Source organism: Abrus precatorius, unplaced genomic scaffold (genome assembly GCF_003935025.1).
Source record: "Abrus precatorius isolate BTA unplaced genomic scaffold, Abrus_2018 Scaffold2, whole genome shotgun sequence".
Lineage (NCBI taxonomy): Eukaryota > Viridiplantae > Streptophyta > Magnoliopsida > Fabales > Fabaceae > Abrus > Abrus precatorius.
In genome coordinates, this window is record NW_020874362.1 from 24,199,947 (window position 1) to 24,222,736 (window position 22,790).

Consider the following 22,790-nt stretch of genomic DNA (forward strand, 5'->3'; position numbering starts at 1 on the left):
CACAAAAAGATGGATGAATTACTTAAATTCTTAATTCAAATTTATATACTAAAAAATTACAAAAAAAAAAAACAATATTCTGGAGGTGCTACTAACTCGTGCCAATTTTCCAAAATGTGACCCCAAAATGTATTTCAGCATTTAGGTGTGGCCAATTTTAATTTAAGCACAAGAGGCAAGATCATTCTCCTTCCCACCCATCTTGCAAAGTTTTGATTAGCTTCTCTTTAACGCCGAAACAAAGCAATACTATTTCTTTTTCATTTTTTCTCCATACAAGAAAGATGGGGTATAAAAAAAATAAATGAACTTAAGGCAATAAGAAATGAAACAAGGGGTAGTACCAGGATATACTGGTACATTCCAATATACACTTTCAGTCTCCATTACAACCGAAAACATACACAGCCAAAGCTGATTACAAACTATTAAAAAGCAAACATTGCTCATGACACTCACAACAAGATGAAAAAAAGACACATTCCGAATACTAATTGGCGGGTGGTGACAAAGTCCACCTCTTCCAACTTAGTACTTTACCCACAAAAATATAGAAAGTCCACCTCTGCTAGCTTGTATTTAGCTGCAGAAGATTCAAAAAGAAACTACTGAAAACTGAAAGAAAAACACCCCAATGATCCAAGAGGGTCCTAAAAAAATTTAGGTCCCACTTGTAGACACAATAAAATTAAAAGGAAGGGCCATTTTAAAACATGCCCTTCTTCGCCTGGTCTCTAAAATCCCAGAAACTGACCCTCTAACTAGTAGCATACTATCTAATAACCTAGTATACTAATGAGCCATACTAAAACATAAACATACTATATTTGTATAGTATTTGTATACGTTAGACTTGAACTTGGAGCAGATCTAGCGGAATTGAGAACCAGTGTAGGTTTGACCAAAGGACCAGCCAGCTGGAGCAACATTGTAGGACACCACACTACGGCCATCACTGGTGGTAACCTTAAAAGACAAGCTTTGACCATTGAGATAGTTGTTGCTTTGCCAGTTCTGACCCCAGTTCCTTGACATTGGCATCCAACCAGTTCTTGACCCTTTGACGGCCACACCATGTACATCCCCAGCACCACCTACGTTTGTTATTAGGACTAAGTTGAAGTAGGAATGTCCATTGATGGTGAATCTTATGCCTCCCCTTCTCCTGCAGGGAATCCTACACAAACCCAACAAAAATATTAGCCTAAAGCTTAGTTGTTACCAAAACTACACATCAAATATGTTGGAAGACAATGTGCATTATTTGCTTACTTTTCTAAGAGATGTACTGATAAAAAAATTATTTTTTTCCTAAAACAAGTTAATCTAAACATGTAGTCATTTTGAAAAAAATCTAGTCAACAACTCCTGCAAGTACAAATGTTGCAAGTTCAAAGCAAAATTTAGCGATATACCTTCTATAAGACACAGGAACAATTCCCGCTTTGTATTGGGCAATGCGTAGGAAGACAGGTTGAGCGAGATCAAAATGTTGAAGAGGAGGGTTACACCAGCCTCCTGCATTGTTGGGTAAGGCATTGTTTGGAGGGCAGAAGTTGGTGGCAGTGACCACAATGGAGCCAGGCAAGCACCACTTGTGGTCATTAGCACACCTAATCTCATAGCAAGAGCCACAGCTCAACCCATTATTGAACAGTGCTGTGCTCAAAGCAGCAGTATTTGTTCCATACCCTTGGCTATAAAGATTCCCATAGCCACAAGCCCCACCTGCACAAACCCCACAAGGAGCAAATCAAAGGGTTACTCTAAGATGCTTCAAGGTCAAAATTTTACAGGGAAAAACTGAAATAAACGGTTAAAAAAATAATTCTTTAAACTGCAGCATAGCTCATACCCATTGTCCCTGATGCATCACTCCCCCCATAGAAGGTAGCATGTGCATTAGTCCACCCTCCACCATAGGCATAAGTAGAGGGGAACATTGTGAGAATACCCATTAAGAGCAACCCAATAATAGCCATTCTCCTGCACCTACATACAAAACAAAACCATTAGACATTCCCTTCCAAGACTAATTCACTTCTTCGGCATTCGAAGGGTGAAAATAGAGCAGAGCAGAAAAGGGCATTACTTTGATATGAGGCGGGGAGCCAAAGGAAGGGCCTAGGGAAGCAGTGTGAAGCAGAAGAGTGAAGAATATGGGAGGGAGTGCCACCTAATTTATAGACCTTGAGGGGTTAGGGGAAAATAGAGTAAGGCCACAGTCATAACTTCAACTAACTCTTTTTTGAACAGTTTGGACCCAAAAAAACCGCTAAGGGTATATAAGTGGGTTACTAAATTAAATGCTTTAAAAACAGTGCAAGTTGGCAAGAGGTCCACTTTTGAAGCTGCAAAGGCTGTTTTTGTGGCTGAAAAACCGTGTGGTCCAGTTTAGGAGCGGGAAAATCTCCAAAATCCATGTGGGCCATAGCGGTTTTGGCTATGATGGTTAGCAACCTTCCATGGACACATGCAATGCGAGCTTTAGCATCAACCATTTGCCTCAGACACCCTTTTGCTTTCCAAGTTAACTTCTCGTTGCTCCAAATTCCCTATGATTTTCTTCTTTGCTTTCTTTCAAAATAATAATAGTTATTTTATGGGTTTAAATTGGTTATTATTTCATAAATTAAACAATAATAATTAATGTTTTATCTTTTCTGATATTTTTATTAAATAAAATAAGAAAATAAATTAGTATTTTTGAAAAATTAAAGTATTCATCTTAGTACATAACTTTAAAATAAACATTTTTTAATAATAAAATAACAAGGGGAGTAGTATTATTATTTCTTTCCCTTTCAACAATGTCTCCTTCACTATTTTTGCTTTTCTGATTCTCTCTCTCTCTAACTTTTTAGAACAGACAGCGGCAGAAGCACAATTCGGACCGCAAGTGAAATGGTCGGAACTCAGAAGGTTGGTAAAGTTATGAACGAAATTTTTTGTTTTAATTTTCCCCAAGTCAATAACTTTTCAATTTTTTTCTTTTTGTTGATAAAATTAGTTTAATTTTTGTTTGTTTTTATAAAAATTGGGTACATAAAACAATCTTAAAATTTCGTTTTTGAGTACCTTTGATATACAGTATACAACATATATATATATATATATATATATATAGTATATTGTTAAGTAGTTACGATAAGATTTGAATTTTTTAAAAGTAAGATTTTGTTAGTTTTAACTTTTTATAAGGTTAAGTCTAAACAAATAATAATAATAATTTTATTCAAAAATATTGATTATATTAAAAATACAAAACTGTTTAAATTTCGAATAATAAATACATACACTTTTTCTAAAATTTATTTTGCAAAACGATAATAAAATATTAAAAAGCAGTAAAGCTATTAAATGTGTTATAACAGCAGAAGCGAATATTGTAAAATTAATAGCACCAACCAATTTTAACCATACACCATAAATATCATAGGTTAGCGGGTAATAAACAATACGGCCCCTGTTAGAGGCTCGGGCAGTGTCCTCTAGCTATGTTGATGGAGGGTCACTGTGAATCTGAACATGTCTTGTTACTGTTACGACTCTTATACCAAAAGTACTTGTTCTACATCACTGCAGAGAAATTAATGCAAGGAAGGCTACACCACAAAGCACGTGGTTTATGACATTTTGAGTCAGTCGGAGAAAACTCTCTTGGTTGAAATTTCTTGCCACTTTTTTTGCTAATCAATATTCGTTCATTTATGAAATCCCCCAACTGTGTCCATATTGGTGTATGTTTTTCTATCTCGCTTTGGCCAGCTGGATTTTGAAATATCTGCGAAGCAAATCCTGAATCTTCGTTGATAAGATCTGCATGGAAAACGATAAGACCGTGATTCTCGGCATTTAATCATTATTATTACAACTAAAGATTTGTTGCATGTCCAACACTCACTACTCTGTACTAGTAGTATTTTAAATAATAATAATAATAATAATAGGCAAATACATAAAAATACTTAGCCTATTCGTTAAAGAATAAAAATAAAAAAATGCTATAATAATATAATGCATATATTCTTTTTTATAATTTGTAATGCAGTTTAATATTATTTTTTATTTTTTAATTAGTATTTTGAATGCATTGATTAGTAGAATTTATAATGTTAAGATATAAATATGTTTTTATTTTTATTTAAAATTTAATTTAAATATATTAACAATGTAAAAACTATATACTATCATCATTATCATATTAGCAAAAACTATTTATTTTTATAATAATTAATATGAAAATCATATTTGTAGTGTATTCTAATTTATTCATAGTATAAAATTATTTACATTGACAATGTACGAGTATTTAATTTTAGTTTTTATATTTTTTTCTTATGATTTTGCTCTTCATATATGTGTAATTTAGGTATTTTGATCTCTTTCACTAACATAGTCACATATATAATCAACACAATTATCTTTTTAATTAGTCAGGTTATCATTTATTAAAATTTATTAAAAAAATCATATTCTAAATAAAATAAAGACTAAAATCATTAAAAAAATTAAAAACTCAAATAGTTAAAAATCAAAATATATTTAAACATGATGATTATTGCAAAAAAAGAATACTTTTTAAAATAATAGAAGTATAAAAATATATATTAATAAACCTACTTATCATTGTATGTTATGGGGAAATTGTTACTTATCCCGTACATTTATTTCTCTAACAACTTGTAATTATAAATTTTGTTACTCTTCTCACTAAAAGAAAATTTTTATAAAGCTAGCATGTTTTGTTTACATTGGATCGACAATTTTAAATTAAAATAAATTACAAATAATGGACATTAATAATGAATATTTAATTATATTAAATTGAGGAAATAATTAATTATTAAAATCAAAAGACATTATCTTTATTAATATAATGTATCAAAATTTTAAATTAAAATTGATTAAGATTGTAATAATCTTGTATTTTAATTTATTCAAAATATAAAATTATCTTTAATTTGATATAATGTATCGATAATCATTTCTAAGATCTCAAAATAATAAAATCTAGGACTTCCCTTTCATCCAAAACACCATTGGAAAACACAATTCTATTTCTATGTAACCACAAAGATCACACTATACTTATCCAAACAATTAATTATTAAAATCAAAAGACATTATCTTTATTAATATAATGTATCAAAATTTTAAATTAAAATTGATTAAGATTGTAATAATCTTGTATTTTAATTTATTCAAAATATAAAATTATCTTTAATTTGATATAATGTATCGATAATCATTTCTAAGATCTCAAAATAATAAAATCTAGGACTTCCCTTTCATCCAAAACACCATTGGAAAACACAATTCTATTTCTATGTAACCACAAAGATCACACTATACTTATCCAAACAATTAATAAACACATCTCTTATCTTTTATTACAACTAATATCAACCCAAGAAAGTAAATGAGTCGATAAATCTAAAACAAAGTAAGTGAGAATCTAAGTCAATGTGCAGTAAAGTACCAGATTTAGGATGAAACTAAGCATGGTAAGAACAAATGAGTTGGAAGTTCCTCCCAACCATGACAGAAGCAACAAGTTATTTCATCAATTTGAACACTACGATCAATCAGTAAACCTTTATAAGGAAGTGCATTCAACAATTGCCAAATAAATACCAAACACTTAAGAGGAACCTTCCCTCTCTATAGCCTTTGCAAGGCGTCCTTTGTACACTGATCTACACTATTAGAACCACTAAAAAGTTTAAATAGTTATGAATACCGAAATTGCACTAAATAACAACATAAAGAATCTGTCCTTCATACCTATTTATTTTCTTGTAGTACCTTAATAGAAATTCCATCCACAAACTCCAACAAAAAATTAAAGCTTAAGATTCCATGTTAAAAGAGTCATCTTCATAGAATCATTGCACTAATATGCCTACAAAATAATGAAGCTAACTTAGGCTTTTCAAGGAAAATTTTATGATTGTTTGAGGTTGAAGATAAACGAAGTTAGAGTAACATCTAATAGTAAAATATCTTTCACATACATAAGATGTAGCGAGATACTACGTTTGTATTTGTAATACTAAAACCAGGTTTTGATACCACTACCAACATCATAGGAAATTATAAGATTATATTGTGAATGTACCAAAATTAAAATTTAATCTTAGAATTTGAATTTTAGTTTGAAATCCAATTTAACTAGAACTCGATGCCAATGATTGTATGACTTCTTATAAAACTAGACCTACCAATCTAGCAAATTTAATTCAAGTCATATTAAGAATGAACCATATAAATCTCTCATACCTTAATAGGATTTTTGTTATTGTCTTAACAACCAAGTTAGAAAACACTACAATGCCACTATATGGAGATCCTAGTCCTCAAGTAGAAACATATAAGAGGAATGATATGAGAAAAAATCGTAATCTTCCTGCAAGCTGCTGCAAGAAAAAGAGAATTTTATTTGTAAAATTATGATATAAATAATTTGATTGTGTAATCAATTTATTGTTGATAATTTGCAACCTTTACTACATTGATCATAATTCTAAGTATAATCTAGTTCTAGATAAAGATTATTATAATATTAAAAATTTGAAAATTTAAATTTATAATATATTTTTAATAATTTAATTTTAGTTTCAATTGTTTATAGGTTTTAATTTTTATATTAAATATTAAAATCAAGCTACAAACTAGATATGCTTATCATTATATATGTGTTACGACTTTGGTGTATGTAAATGACATCCTACTAAATGCTCAAGCATGATATTACTATTAAGATGGCTTGAAGGATTAGGTCTTATAAGCGATTACAAGACATGTTTTATGATGTCTGATAAAGACCTATAAATAACTCATAAGTCATGACTAAATGATGTCACTCTCAATGAGTAGATAATATTAGGCCAATTACTTGACCTTTAACAATAGGTCAAATAAAGGGAAAGATAAATCGGACCTCACAAAAAAGGTAAGTTGCTACACATTTATAGGTCAAGCATCACGAGGGGATTCAAAAGTGTTTGATAAATCTTTAACCTTTTTACATTTAGTATATTATTAAATGTTTATTTACTACATTTTAACTATGGCAAATATTACAATTTTTATGACTGTATTATACACATATGTGCAAGTAAGGGAGTTAAATTGCCCGACCAGAGGAGAGTTGTTTAAGGATATTCACACTCGAAAGGTGAGCTACGAGAGGAGTTCGGAGAGGTCTAGGTAGATTCTTGCTCCGATACCTATGTAAGTTTGAATTGAAACATCTTTTACTTAAATTTTATTACTATTTTTATTGATATTATAATTATGCTTTTACTTAAAATATATTTAATCTTTTTTCCTTTGTAGTGCAAGGATATAGAGGTTTAAGAGCAGACACAGACTTAACACTAGACCCAAATAACTAAAATTAGGTCTAATGGTAATGTCCCTCCTCCTCCAAATAAGGATGAGTTTAGATTTAGGTGATTGACAACCCTTACAAGAGTCACATTTATAGAATGAAGTACTACTTGGATAGTAGATTCTCATACTCAATCACTAGATATATTACTCGGAATGATGTCTTGAGGAGCATATGCATGCCCTCAACCATGATTGCAGCAACAAGAACAATTCTTTTAATATTTTTAAACGTAGGCAATAGGTCAAGTTGTTAAGGAATAAGTGTTGAGGAAGATCTAACAAATTAAGTTGTTCATGAAGCAACAATAGTAAGAAAAAGTAAGAAAAAAAAGTTTAGAAGAATATAGAAGTATATCATTGTTGATATAATAACCTTCTTCATGGATATGTAGGCTTAAGGATCAACGTATTAGAAAGTCTTCAGAGATACCTCTTCAACTTATTTTTGAGTGTCAACTTCCATCAAATGGTACTGATGACTTTGATAATCAAATAGCTATAATGATGCTATCACTATCAATAACTTTGATTTTTTTAGATCTTTTCACTGATTTTTAATTCTTAATTTGCACTGTAATAGTTTGACATTTATCATACTATTTATATATTTAATTATAATACTTAGTTATTTACATCAATTTTTTTATTTTATATGAGGTGATTAATATTACGTTAATTAATAAATAAATTATTATATAAATAAGCTATATGATAGGTTATAACATTAGATTTTCATGGTTTAGATAAGATATTTTATAACATTACTAAATAATGTACTTGTTAGTAAAAATTATAATTAATTTATTTATTTTTTAATATCTATTGTTAAAATTATATTAACTCATCAAAATTATTATTTATCAAACAACTTTGGTAACATTTTTAATTTAATTGTACTGACTGATATTTATTTTTATCACAGATATAGAAAAGAAAAAGAAAAAACCATCAATAATGTTGCGAATATTCTGCGATTTTCTTGTAGTGTCTATGTATGTGATGTTCCAAAAGCAAACATATCATATAATCCTTATAAGCATGTTCTCTTGTCACTGAAGATATAATCCATGAAAGTAAATTTGATCCTATAACTCCTATTCATGATATTCAAAAATAAATATTCAAAATTAACCTTCTGCAAATTAATTATAATCACGTTGGATTGGATGCATTGATGGGTGGAGTAGAACCATTAGAAGTTTCCATCTTACGGAGATTTTGTGGCTCTGATACCTGATAAAAAGAAAAAAACTAATATAATCAAATCACGATGGTAATATATTGAGGCGTATGAGCAGGAGGAAAGAGAAATAAGAAACGAGTACAAGGTCTTATAATATTAGTTTTTGTTATATATCATAATTATTTTCTCATTTAATTATTTTTTTTATATGTTTGAAACTTTTAAAAGGTAACTATAAAATATAAAATAAATTTTTAAAACTCAATTTAAAAAATAAAGCAATATGTAGATTAAATTAATAAAAATAAAAAAATTATAATTTTTTAAAATTAAAAAATGTCATATGGCATTTTAAATTGAAAAAAACTTTAATATTATATATGGATAACATTAACATATGGCACAAGGGAGAGTATTTTATTTAGGGGGGAATTGGCAGGTCAAATTAGGCTTGCGGCATTACATCTTAGGTTGCTCTTTCTTAACATAAAAGTTATTAAATTGCTCTGCGGCAATACAATAAACTAGTTTGGCATTTCAAAATCACATAACTTTTGAAAGAAAAAAACACTAAAATTAAGAATTGTTAAATAGAGCAACATATCTCACTAAGCTTGTGAGATCTGACAAAAAAGAAGAAAAAGAAGAAAGCATGGCTATCTCTTGGTAACACATCGATAAATAGAGTGAATTAATATTCAATCAACTATAATTAATATATCTCAATCACCCATTATTGACATCAATAACTAGCAAAGAAGCAGGTACAAAAATCCTAAACAACATATGAGATCACAAAAGCTGATCAAACCAGAATAAAGAAAACACAACAGGAATTATTCACCAAGTGGTATTAACTTGTACTACTCAAATGATTATTTTATGCTCGGCCATGCATGGTCACTACTTGCTAATTGGGTATTTTGTTCAGCATATATTGTAAAAAAAATTATAATAAAATATTTCTGTATTTATCTAAATAAACAAAGATTTTTTAATTTTTATCACAAAAAAATATATTATTTTATTTTTTCAATTTCATCTCCCTTAAAAATATAAATAAAAGTATGGCATGAATAGAAGTGGACGTATGAACGAGGATGGCTAATTATAGGGGGAAAAAAAGAGTGTGAGACAGAAATTCAAAGGCATGCCAATATTTTAGCAGTAAACTACATACGACACATGTGTAGTGGTTGTTCCAATACTTACGCGAATCAAGGTATGTGCCATGTGTCAGTTGAAAGCGACAGGTGAATCCTTTAACGGTGTAAGGTAACAGGTGCATGTGCAGCTGGTTTGGCCTTTTCTTCGCCAAAGTTGCATTCTATTTTGTTTTTGAAATTTTCTTGTGGGTCAGATTCTATCCTACCTAGCAGAGGAAATATACTCAACCAACAGATCAGAGAATTGAAAAACCAATCAGATATGCTGTCAGATTAAAGCGAAATTGCAGAGACTTGTTATATCTCTGTCATGGGTAATTTTCTTTCCTTCATTCCCTGGTTGAGCCTTTTCCACAAATTTCCCAAAAACATTTCAAACAAAACCTTTTGCTCTTTTTAGTTGATAACCCTAAAATTTTCAAGGAAAAATATATATCTTTTAACCTTATAATTTTGGATTATTTTTTTATATATGATTTTTATAAATTATACATAGGTTTATTATACTTGTTTAAGATTTGTTTGATATACAATGTCATTTGTGTTACACATAATAATCCAATAGAGAGCATATTATATATTTAAAATAATAATAATAATAATGTTTAAAAATGTGTATATTAATTAGAGTAAATTATATTATTCTTTTTTGAGAAATATTTTAATTATACATTTTTGTTCTCTTATTTTTTAAGTATATTTTTCTCTCTTAATATAATAATGTATTATATTTGAGTCTATTTTAATATAATGAGCAGTTAAATGATTTTTTTTACAATGATTTTCAATACAATTAATATTTAATTTTCAACAATTTTTTTTCAAGTCTATGATTAAAAACTAATTAAGAATTGAAGTCAATAATAATTTATTTAATTTTCAAAATACTAAAAAAAAACATGACATTTACAATATTTGGCTATCATTGAGAGAAAAGAAGATTAAAGTATTGCAAGAAAAGAAAATGTATGCACCTTGCTGAGTTATTGAAGAATTTGTCTATTGACAAAACATTATGATGTAATTCTTAGCAATATAACAGTAATGGGTACAAATGATGTAAAATACCTCTCAGAATATTAATAAAACCAAAAATAGTAACAGAAAGTATATTATTGATAACAGAAATAGAAGGGAAAGAAAGGGTAATCCAAGCTCATGGCATGAGATTGACCACATACAGAGAAGGAAAGAGAAAAAGGAGAATATTCAAGAAAAATATTTTACACAACTTTTATTTTCTGTCATCATTATATATTCTCATTTTTCCTCTACATTGGTATGAACTTTCCACGTTTTGTGCTTTTCACGAGTGTTGCGCCATAGCTTGCCAAATTCGGTTACCACATCAATAAGATCGTGTGCCATGTGTCCCTTCTCTGTATCATATTTTGTTGTGCTCCCTAATCCCGTATCAATGCCCCGCCATTAGAACTGACCTTGTCCCCAAGGTCAAAAGATTGAAAATGTTGCTGCATAAAGGAAACTGATTCCTAAGTGCTATCAGTACTAGGTAAATGAGCCCACTGAATAAGAACTTGATCAATCCATCAACCCTGTTGCAGAATTTTCCTCGAGTCTAAAATCTGCAAGGGACTTGGGTGGGAATCTTCAACAACTGTGTCTAAAGGAAGAGGAAAATATTACTGAGAGGAACTACCCACACATTTCATAAGTAAAGAAACGTGAAAAACAGAATGAATACAAGCAGTAGGTGGTAGCAGTAACCGATAAGCTACTAGCCCAACACGTTCAATCACTGGAAATGAACCAAAATAACGAAGACCCAATTTCTAATGGTTGTGGAAACGCAAAGTGGATTGTCTATATGGCTGCAACTTGACAAAAACCATATCCCCCATTTGAAATTCCACATCCACCCGTTTACGATTAGCTAGCTGTTTCATGCAATTTTGGGCCCGAGCAAGATTGAGTTTGAGGGTGGCTAATACATCATCACGTTGTGCCAATAGCTGAGCAACCTCAATAAGCAAATTCTCAGAGGGACCCCGAATTAAGCTAGGAGGAGGGCGCCCATACACCACCTGAAATGGGGTCATACTGGCAGCCGTTTGATATGCCGAATTATACCAAAATTCTGCCCATGGAAGTAACTTAAACCAATTTCTAGGATGATTATAAATGAAACAACGGAGGTACATCTCAATACAGCGATTGAGAACTTCCGATTGACCATTGGTTTGAGGGTGATAGGTGGTGCTCATGACCAAGATAATGCCTTGAGATTTAAACAAATGCTGCCAAAAATGACTAGTAAAAGTCTTGTCTCGATTAGAAACAATTCACTTAGGCATTCCATGAAGCTTCACTACATGTTGAATAAATTGGTCTACCACAACAACACTAGTAAAGGCAGTTTTGAGAGGAATCAAATGGGCATATTTAGATAGGCTCTCAATAACAACCATAATGACCGTATACCCATGGACCGGAGGAAGAGCAGTTATAAAATCTATGATGATATCCTCCCAAATACGGTGAGAAATAGGTAACAGAGTGAGTAATCCTGAAGGCAAGGATTGAGAGGTTTTAGCTTGCTGACAAATTTGACAGCGCTGAACATATTCCTTAACCTGCTGCTTAAGACCATGCCAAAAGAACTGAGACAGTAATCGTTTATAGGTCTGTAAGAACCCAGCATGTCCCCCAATCAGAGTGTCATGAAACTCCTTCACCAATTGCAAAGTTAGCGGAGAATTAGAAGGAATAACGAGGCGATCGTTCCTACACAACAAACCATCATGAACACGAAAATAAGGCAGAGGACTATCCTTGTCACAGGCTTGCCAAGATGATGTTGTACTCAGGGTCAGCGTATAATTCCTTTCGAAGTACAGGGAGAAAATCACAAGTAATTGTAGATAGAGCTAAACAACTCACTCGCGATAATGCATCAGCACCTGTGTTTTGGCTGCCCGATTTGTATTCGATCACAAAGTCATATCCCATCAATTTATACATCCATTCCTGCTGCTCTGGTGTCTGTAGAACCTATTCCACTAATGGTCGTAGACTTTTATGGTTAGTATGAATAATAAAATGATGTCCTAGCAAGTAATGACAAAATTTAGTGATCGCCTTAGTCACTGCATACATCTCGCGCACATAAGCAGATTTAGCTTGTAATCAAGGAGATAATTTCTTTGAAAAGAATGCAATAGGATGACATCTTTGGCTTAGTATAACACCCACTTCAACACTGGATGCATCAATTTCCAATTCAAAAGGCATAGTAAGCTAAAACAGGTGCTTGTGTAATTGCTTGTTTGAGCTTTTCAAAAGCTAGTTGAGTGGATGAATCCCAAATAAAGGCATCATTTTTTAGTAGAGAATGGAGAGGAGCTGCTAGTGAAGCATAACTGCGAATAAAACAGTGGTAATAACTAGTTAAACCCAAAAAGCCACAGAGCTGCTTAAGTGTAAGAGGCTGGGGCCAATCAAGCACTGCGGAAACCTTGGTCGGATCCATAAAGACACCGCTAGTAGAAACCATATAGCCCAAGTAAGCAATTTGTTGAGTACCAAAAGCACATTTGGCCAATTTCACATATAATAGATGTTGCTGCATAAGTTCAAGAATTGTCTTCAAGTGCACCAGATGATCAGCCCAAGTAACGCTATAGATTAGAATGTCATAAAAAAAGCGAGCACAAACTGGTGCAAAAATGGCTGAAAGATATGATTCATAAGGGCTTGAAAAGACATAGGGGCATTCGTCAAACCAAATGGCATGACCAACCATTCGTAGTGCCCTTGATGTGTTCGAAATGCCGTCTTATGACGATCTTCAAGTCGTACCAATAATTGATGATAACTAGAACACAAGTCCAATTTTTAGAAATATTGGGCACCATGTAACTCATCGAGTAGTTCATCAATAGTGGGCATGGGGAAGCAATCCTTCACTGTAATAGCGTTTAGTGCTCGATAATCTGTGCAAAATTTCCATGTGCCATCCTTTTTTTTAACCAAAATAACTGGACAAGAAAAAGGACTGGTACTATGTTGTATCAAACCCTCTTAAAGAAGTTCCTGCACAATCTTTTCAATCTTAGCTTTATAACTAAAAGGATAACGATAAGGACAAACCTTAACTAGCATTGTGTTTGGAAACAACAGAATGGAATGATCATGAGGGCACACTGGAGGCAAGCCTTGAGGATTAGAAAAAACTAAAGAGAAATGACGTAGAATGGCCATGATATCCGAATGAGGTAGAGGTTCTAGACTAAGAAATGGATCCACAGAAGAAGCCACTAGTTGTTGATGAAGTGTGAAAACCTCTGAAATAGCACAAGTATGGTGTAAACGTCGTAAATGATGATATTGAGCTTGAGAAGCCGATGCAGCAATGTGAGACTCACCACGTAGAGTCACAAAAGTGGAACCAGCATAAAACTTAATAGTAAGTATACTGTAATTTTCCACATGCGGGTCAATCGTGGCCAACCATGAGGCTCCGAAAATCACCTCTGTGCCAGAAACAGGCAACAAGAAAGCAAAAAGGGTGATAGTGTGACCTTGAATCTGAAGAGGAACCTGCTACACACTCCCTTCACAAGTTAAAAAATGGCTATTACCTACAAGCACCTTGAAATCAGGTGCAGGTTCGACCGCAAGCCTAAAGAATTTAGCAAGACGGGGCTGAATAAAGTTATCTGAGGACCTACGATCCAAAAAGACCTGAACTAAATGCCCTAAAAATGAAGGGTGCCTGGCCCTGACGCACCATTGAAGGCATAATGAGATAGATGATGGAACTCAGCAACTACCTCATTGGAAATATGAACTTCAGAATCAGCACTCACAGAGCTAGACGACTCTGGAGGAGGGTCATCATCATATTGGAGGAGTGGTAGCTGGCGATTGGGACAACGATGGGAAGGAGTGAATTTCTCATCGCACGTATAACATAGTCCACGTTCATGTTGAAGCTGCATCTCAACTGGTGACATTCGTTTGACGACAGCCTTAGGGTGTGTGGTAGGTGTTGGTAATAGACTTGGAAGAGATGACAGGGATATGTTCGGAATTGAGTTAGGTTGCCTAGGTTGGTATTGGGCTGAAGCAGGATAACAGGTCTTGGAGGTGTGGGTCACAGAAGATACCTTCGCCCCATATAACTTCACAAGGGCCACAGTTCGAATCAAAGACGACAGTACCTGAATAAGGACTTCACGTTTAATATCGATTTTAAGCCCACTAATAAAAATAGTCTAAAAGGGCTGCATCTGGGAGGCCTTCCACACGATTAGCAAGAATAGAGAACTGATGATAGTATTGGTGAACAGAGTCAGTTTGAACCAACTTAAACAGAGCTGCACGGGGTGAATCAAAGGGAAACGACCCAAAATGAGCTTCCACTACCTGGGTGAGGGCCTGCTAATCTAGAAGGAGATTAGAATGTTGAAGCATTTGAAACTAGGGCCTAGCATCCCCCTCCATAGGAATGGCCGCAATTAATAACCGTTGAGGCTCCGGAGTTTGATATAGAGCAAAAAAAATTTCCTCACAAAATAACCAATTCAATGGTTCAGTGCCATCAAATTTAGGAAAGTCCATTTTCATAGAACGAAGAGGAAAGGTATTACCCGTAACATTCAATAGAGAATCAGTACGAACAACTGTAACACCCTCATTTTTGTAATTTATTATTTTTGCAATTAATGTTAATTATTTGTGCATGTTATTTGAAATTAGAAGTATTTAATTGATATGAACTATAGGATATCTCGCTGTAGCGAGAATGAGGCGGTGAAAATAGAACATTCTGAAACCCTCTCATTGTAGCGAGGAGCTCTCGTTGTAGTTAGAATGACAGACAGCAAAGGAAGAAAACTTCTGATTTTTTCACTATAACGAGAAAGTTGCGAGTTTGAGAGATATTTAAAGAACTCTCACCCTAATATCTTCATTTCCATCCAAATCACATATCTCTCCCTCTTCTTTCTCAGAGAAAACCTCCAATAACTCTAGATCTCTTTCAGATTTGAGCTCAAACATCCATTCTTCTCGGATCTAATAAGTTTCTCGGAGCTCAGATATCTATTTTATCTCTTTTCTTCAGTTCTCTCCTCATGTTAAGATCTCTACCTCGAAATACTTAGGAAACCTTATCTTTCTGAAGATCTTTCCATGGATACTATGGAATCTTTCCGTAGGTCACTCAGAGAACTAGTTAGGAGGAACAGTTACCAGGTAAGGGGAGTATTTCTAAGCTTTAAGTTTGTATATACGTATTTAACAACCCTAGGAGGATGTGAATAACCTATTTTAGTAAAAACTTATGATTTTATGGTGAAAGGATATTTTGGGTAAAAGAAAGACTTTGAGTTCTTTAAAAGAAATGAAATTGGATTCTTAGAGAATGTATATGGATTAAGTAATAAAAGATATACAATAATGAACTCTAGGTTAGGCGACTACCTTGAGATGGTACGAGTTGGGTTGAGTTCAAAGGTGTCCGATCTTTGGTGCATTGTATTGCATGTATAGTGTGACATTGTGTGGTAGTCTCTGTGATAAGTTTGATGTATTATATTGGTTGCATGATATGACTTTGTATGATAACTTTATATGTTAAATTGGTATGATGCAATAAGTATAGGTATAAAGTGATGACTGAAATGTATGCAATATAAGTAGAATTATAGAAAGGAATGAAGTGTTGAATGAAAGTGAAAGCATGTGATATATGAATGAGAAATGAGAATATGATTGAGAAAGAATATGAGGAGTGATTATAATGCATGAGTCCACGCAACTTGAAACAGAGTGATTATGATATAAATTATAGCACGTTAAAAGGATGTGTTATCATATATATTGTAATCCATGAATTTATATAAATTGTGACTCATTAATCATAACATGCTTATTGATATAAAGAATGTGAAATGAGAAGTGTTAAGAATGAGAAATAGAATGAGTATAGATAGTACAGCGATACACTGGGGGTATAGAGTTAAGGAGAAGATTTCGAAAATCTTGGGGAAATGAGGATGGTGAATGTTAACAATAAAAATGGTGCACAATAAATTATTGAAAATAAATATTCACATGCCACACCCTCACTTTCGACAAAGCTCCTGACTATACCTTTGCTAAAAAGGGCCAGGGCGGCACACGTGTATCCGTGATGTTGCGGCCAACCATCAGCTTTCTATGCTAGAAAGTCCTCAAAGGATCCCAGGGGCAATTATGATAAAAAGTGTTATAAATGGAATATGATATAGAATATGAATGATTATTATATATGTATCGTAGCAGATTGATTTATGTTGTTATGATACGTGTGTTGTAGTACATTGACGAGTGTTACTGGGACATATGTATTGTGACATATGAATTGAAATGATATGACACATGTATAATAACATACAGGTCAACATAGAAATGTATGTATGATGAATGAATTGTGGCATGTGCTCTAATTGATGATTGTATGATTATATGTATTTGGATGTGATGAATGTAAATATGGACTGTACCCAATTAATAATGAATTAGTATAGGATATTAGGTTATAACTATAATTACTGGTAATTAATTTATATTAAAAGAAACTTAGTGGGGTGGGAAGTACTCACCCTTACTGATTATTTTCAGGTAATAAAAGAGAAGAAATGAAGATGGTTGATCCGTTCTAGGGTCATACTTGTCAAGGATTTGTGGAAAAGAAACGGCTCAGATATAATACAAATTTAATGTAGTAAATGTATAAGTCTTTGATGTATTTTCATTTACTTTCATAGTGAAACCTTTTATTGAGGTATTTTGTATATTGGTCAAGAAATATAAATTTGTATTCTCATGTTGTACCATTTCTTTAATATATACAAATTTTACCAATTTTTCTAATTATGTTTTAATAATATAATTTATAAATGCAAATTATTTATATATAAAGGAAGGGTGTTACAACAACTCGCTCCAAATGACAAGAAATTGCGTCATAGATTGAATAAGAATATCCATAGACGACTTCAAACGATCCATACGGTTGGGATCATTTGATTTCGTGAAAGCGTCAAGTTGCTGCTCTAATTGAGAGAACCAATCAGAGCCTTAAGTAGCCTGCAACACCATAGTTTCTTGAAGTTTGCGAATATCTGCTGCCAGCTCTTTCAAACAGATATTTTCAGCCATGGGAGGACAACAAAAGCACCAATTGATGTAATTCTTAGCAATATAACAGTAATGGACACAAATGATGCAAAATACCTCTCAAAATATTAATAAAACCAGAAATAGTAACAAAAAGTATACTATTGGTAACAGAAATAGAAGGGAAAGAAAGGATGATCCAAGCTCATGGCATGAGATTGACTACGTACAGAGAAGGAAAGACACAAAGGAGAATATTCAGGAAAAATATTTCACACAACTTTTATTTTCTGTCATCATTATATATTCTCATTTTTTCTCTGCATTGGTTTGTACTTTCCACATTTTGTGCTTTTTATAAGTGTTGCGCCTTAGCTTGCTAAATTCAGTTACCGCATCAATAGAATCGTGTGCCACGTGTCTCTTCTCCGTATCATATTTTGATGTGCTCCCTAATCCCGTATCACATTACTTCACTTTAGTAGCAAATAGTTCACCTTATCAAGAATAAAAATTTAACATGTACAAAGGAAGCATTGCAAAAAAATATGTCTGAGCTTAATGAATTTTTGAAAAATTTTGCATGCAGACAAGAAAATTTTGTATGCTTTAGTCACAAACATGTTAACAACTTTTGAAAAATTACATGCTCGAAAAATTTCCTATCAAAAGATAGCAAAACCAACTAATAGCTAATAAAAAGGAGAGTCGATTGATAGTTTTACCTATGATTATCTATTAGCAGAATTGTACCTTCTTCTCTGTTGAGACTAATCAACAACTTGGAAGTAGTAGTAATGCTAGAACTGTGAATTGAATAATCAATTGTGTTCAAGGAATAACATGAATCCTAGCATATTAGTCTATTGTGTTCAAGTATACGATGTTTTTTCATAGTTTAACCATTTTCCTTCTCTTTTTCACCACACCCAGCCAATCTGAGTTTGATTTTAATAATATTTATTATCCATAGGCCATTCCTTAGAAGAAGCTGTAAAGTTGAATATGGATTATGAAATTGATAAATTAATGCTCTGCATTCTTCTAACTTTTTAATAAAAAATTAGTGTTAAAAAAGTATAATGTTTCTTTTTTCTTTGGTAATAATGAAAAGCTTATTCTTTATTCTTTAATCTTATTCCTTGATCAAACTATCAATATATTCTATACATAATAAATATTTTGTATTAATATTGAGTTTTAGTTTCTTCTTTATTTTTATCAATTAATGGTTCTTCCTTGATCAAACTACCAATATATTATAATAAATATTTTGTATTAATATTTAGTTTTAGTTCCTTATTTATTTTGACTATGTTTTCATCTAATTTTATTATGAAAAATGCTACTTAAGGTCAAAGATAAGTAATTAATAATAGTAAAAATTTATTAAAATAATATTATTATAAAGCATAATTTTAATATAATAAATATATAACAATTTTTTAATTTTTTATTTATAAATACTTAAACTTGACTTTAAAGACTAAGGTTAACAAAACTTATTAAAATTAAACATATTTTTTCATATAATAACATGTCATTTCACTAAGTAAAATAATAAAAGATATTTAAAATAAATATTATAAAATAAATTAAAGCTTTATAATAACATTTCTAAATAAAATGAGTAAATCAAGGAGTTGTAACTCGTAAATCTTCTTGTTTAATATTAATGTAATATTTTTAAATTTATAATAAAATTAACCACCAAATAACTCATCTTGTACCTAACATGTTTATGATTTTTATTTTGCTAATATTTTTATTTTTTTAAAATAGATAATTATCAAGTTGATGATTAATATAATTTTAATTTTTTTAAATGTGAATAATTAGAATAACTAAAAAGTTATAGATTAATAATTTTCAAAAATCAAAGAGTCAAATGAGTTGTAAATTATTCAGTTAATTAATTATACAATTTTTGAAGTTATAAGAAATCTAGTCACCATGATAGTATCTCTATTTTTATTTATATGTTTAGAAAAAGATATTTTTATTTATCTGTCTGATTAAAAATTTAAGATAATATTAAATTTTATTCTTCTACTAGTATACTCCTTGAGGAGTCCAAGAGTAAAAGAATTATTCATTAATAAATGGTAAATTAAGTAATTTTAATAATTAATTCAACAAAATGATTAGATTATTTTGTATGTATATACATTTTCCTCTCTAAACAAGTAAATAAAAACCAAGGTAATATAATTTAATTGTGGAAATGCATGTTTAGAAAAATTTATTTTTTTAATAACTATTCTAAAAACAGTTTTTTAATGTGTATTTAAGAGTACATATAAAAAATTATTAAAATTTATACTCCAAATTTTTTTTTAACTTTCATACTTTAACCATTTTGTTTTGTTCTCTTTTTATAACTTCTGTTTGTAACTTACTTTAACATCATTTGGTAAAAAGTAAAAAATAAATAAATTTAAAATTAGATAATTTTTTTATACAAATTAAAATATTGATTAATTTTTTAAACTATGTAAAATAATCTAAAGTAATAGATAAAAGAAACTAAAGAAGTATTTAATATAATGTAAAATACATTTATACTGTATAATTTTTTTTGTAGAGTATTTAATAATAAATGATATTGTTTTGTATGTTAAGAATATGTAATAAAAATATAATAAATAGTTACTTTTTAATGCAAATATAATATAAAATATTTTGAATTTTATAATATTATGTGATTTTTAATAAAAAATTATTATAAACATAATTTTTTACATATTTTTTAAATACATCTGAAAAAAGGTTTGAAAAAAAAAAAGGACATTATGAAAGGAAAGAAAGTTCATTAAAAATTAAAAGAGAATCACTTAAAAAAAATTGTCATTGACTAAGAAAAAATAGTCAAGTATTAAAATAAATTTTATTGATATATTTTTTATAATAAAATATAATTTCTCAATACAAACTTTAAATGTGTATATTAACATATATTGTATCATTTTAATATTTAATAATTTAATGCTATATAATAATATTTTTATTAGTAAAATTATTAATTGATATGATATATTAATTATTAATATATACTTTTAATATCTATATTAATAATTTAATTTTTATTAGATAAAGACTATTAACTAACTGAAAAGAATAAAAATTATATTATAAAGAATATTTTATTACTCAAAATATATTTTCAGCTTTTTTTATAAAGACTAAAATGAAGTATTTGTTTATTATAAGAAAAATAAAATAAATTTGAGATGTATTAGTTATTATTTTTTATATTTTTATTATTAAATTTATGTTTATCAAATAATAACCATACCAACTATACTATTTAATAATATAAATATTTTTAAAATAATTTATATTTATACTAAATATAACTAATTTAATTATTTTAGTAATTTAATTATCCTTCGAAAAGGAGCAGAGTAATGTTTTTTTAGTGAACGATGATATTAAGTTGACGAGTGAGGTTAACAAGAAAATATAAACGGTCATAACTTCCCTCGTCTTCAACAGTTTAACCTTACCAAATTTTGGGAAATAGAAGAAATCTGAACCGTCGATTTTTATTATGTCTGACATAAATGCTGAGATTTTGACCACGCTTTTCCGCCTTTTGATGCTACTTTTTCACTTTGACCGAGGAAGGATATTCATATCATAATTACTATTTATTGTCCTTATTTGTTCTGCATTTGCATTTGCATTTATTTCGAATTTCGATGCTCTTTCCCTTCCCTCCTCTCACGCCCACAATCACATTCCACTTTTTGACTACTTCAATTCTTTGCCCCTAAATTTCAAGGAAGCCATGTGGGGCTTCAGTTCGGTTTCAAATAATTATTAAATGCTTGGGACTTTGTTCAATTCAAAATTTATAAAATCTTCATAAAATTTTATATAATTTGTTAATACCTCCTTAAGAGTCATGAATAAAAATTTAAATATATTTTTATTTTATTATTTATAGAAAATTAAATTTATTTATTCATATAAAATTTTTATGATAATATTAATTACTATTATTATTAGTATTTTCTTTTATCCGTGGAGAAATTTACCCTAGTTGAGTAATTTAAAAGTTAAAAAAAGCTCATTAATAAAATTTTAAAACTTATGAAATATTACACATGCAAAAATTTATATATAATATGTTTTTATTATAAATTATAAAAATTCAATTCATTCACATTGATAAATATTATAATTTGTATAACAAGTTATTATTTATTATGTACATCTTTCAGTTTTATTTTTAGAAATAATTATCACTCTTTTTTATTTAAAATATAAAAATTATTTTTAATATATTAATTATTAATTTTTTATATTCTTATTTTATATGATATTTATATTAATAAGATACTTACTTATTATTCATATAAGTAAATAGATACATTTATTTAATGTATCAGTTACTACTTTAATTATTTGTTGTTATATATTTTTAGAATGCATTATAAATTCATGATATATAACTATTTTTTACTAATGTTAAGAAAATAATAATTTATTTTTATAAATAATAAAAAATATAATATTGTACATATTAAAAGAATCTAAGATAAATGATGAAATTTATCAATTACTTCTTTTTTTATAAAATATCCTTTCAATCAAATCACACAAATTAAGAGAAAGCCATTTTTTTTAATGCAGAGGAAGAAAAAAATACCATGGATAAGCTTATTTCATCGTAGAAGAGAAAAACCCATACAAACCAAACCTTAATTGGATTTCTTGAGAACGAGGATAGTCTCCAAAGTAGCAGAAAATGTCTTCCATTACTTGCTCACGAGACTATTTTCATTCTTTCTCTTTGATAAAGGGAATATTTTCATTCTCGTGAGTACTTAACGTATTATTTCCTAAACAAAATAATTATAATATTTTAAATTTACGATTAGAAAGTGTTTACTGAGAATTTTTTTAAAAGT

The 22,790-nt window shown here is 30.1% G+C and overlaps 1 protein-coding gene across 2 annotated transcripts; it reads right to left on the bottom strand.

Annotated features, from left to right (window-relative positions):
* Positions 1-331: 331 nt before the first annotated feature.
* Positions 332-2,432, bottom strand: LOC113858934 (expansin-A10-like). 2 transcript variants are annotated; one of them, XM_027491739.1, is made up of 4 exons: positions 2,411-2,432; positions 1,856-1,981; positions 1,416-1,728; positions 332-1,177 (listed from the first exon to the last, which is right to left on the bottom strand). In XM_027491739.1, exons 1-4 carry the CDS (start codon positions 2,430-2,432, stop codon positions 871-873), a joined length of 768 nt encoding a protein of 255 aa, XP_027347540.1. In that variant the 3' UTR covers positions 332-870. The 2 variants fall into 2 exon arrangements, with proteins under 2 accessions (XP_027347540.1, XP_027347541.1); XM_027491740.1 differs by lacking the exon at positions 2,411-2,432 and adding an exon at positions 2,093-2,236 and having other exon boundaries at positions 1,856-1,986.
* Positions 2,433-22,790: the final 20,358 nt, after the last annotated feature.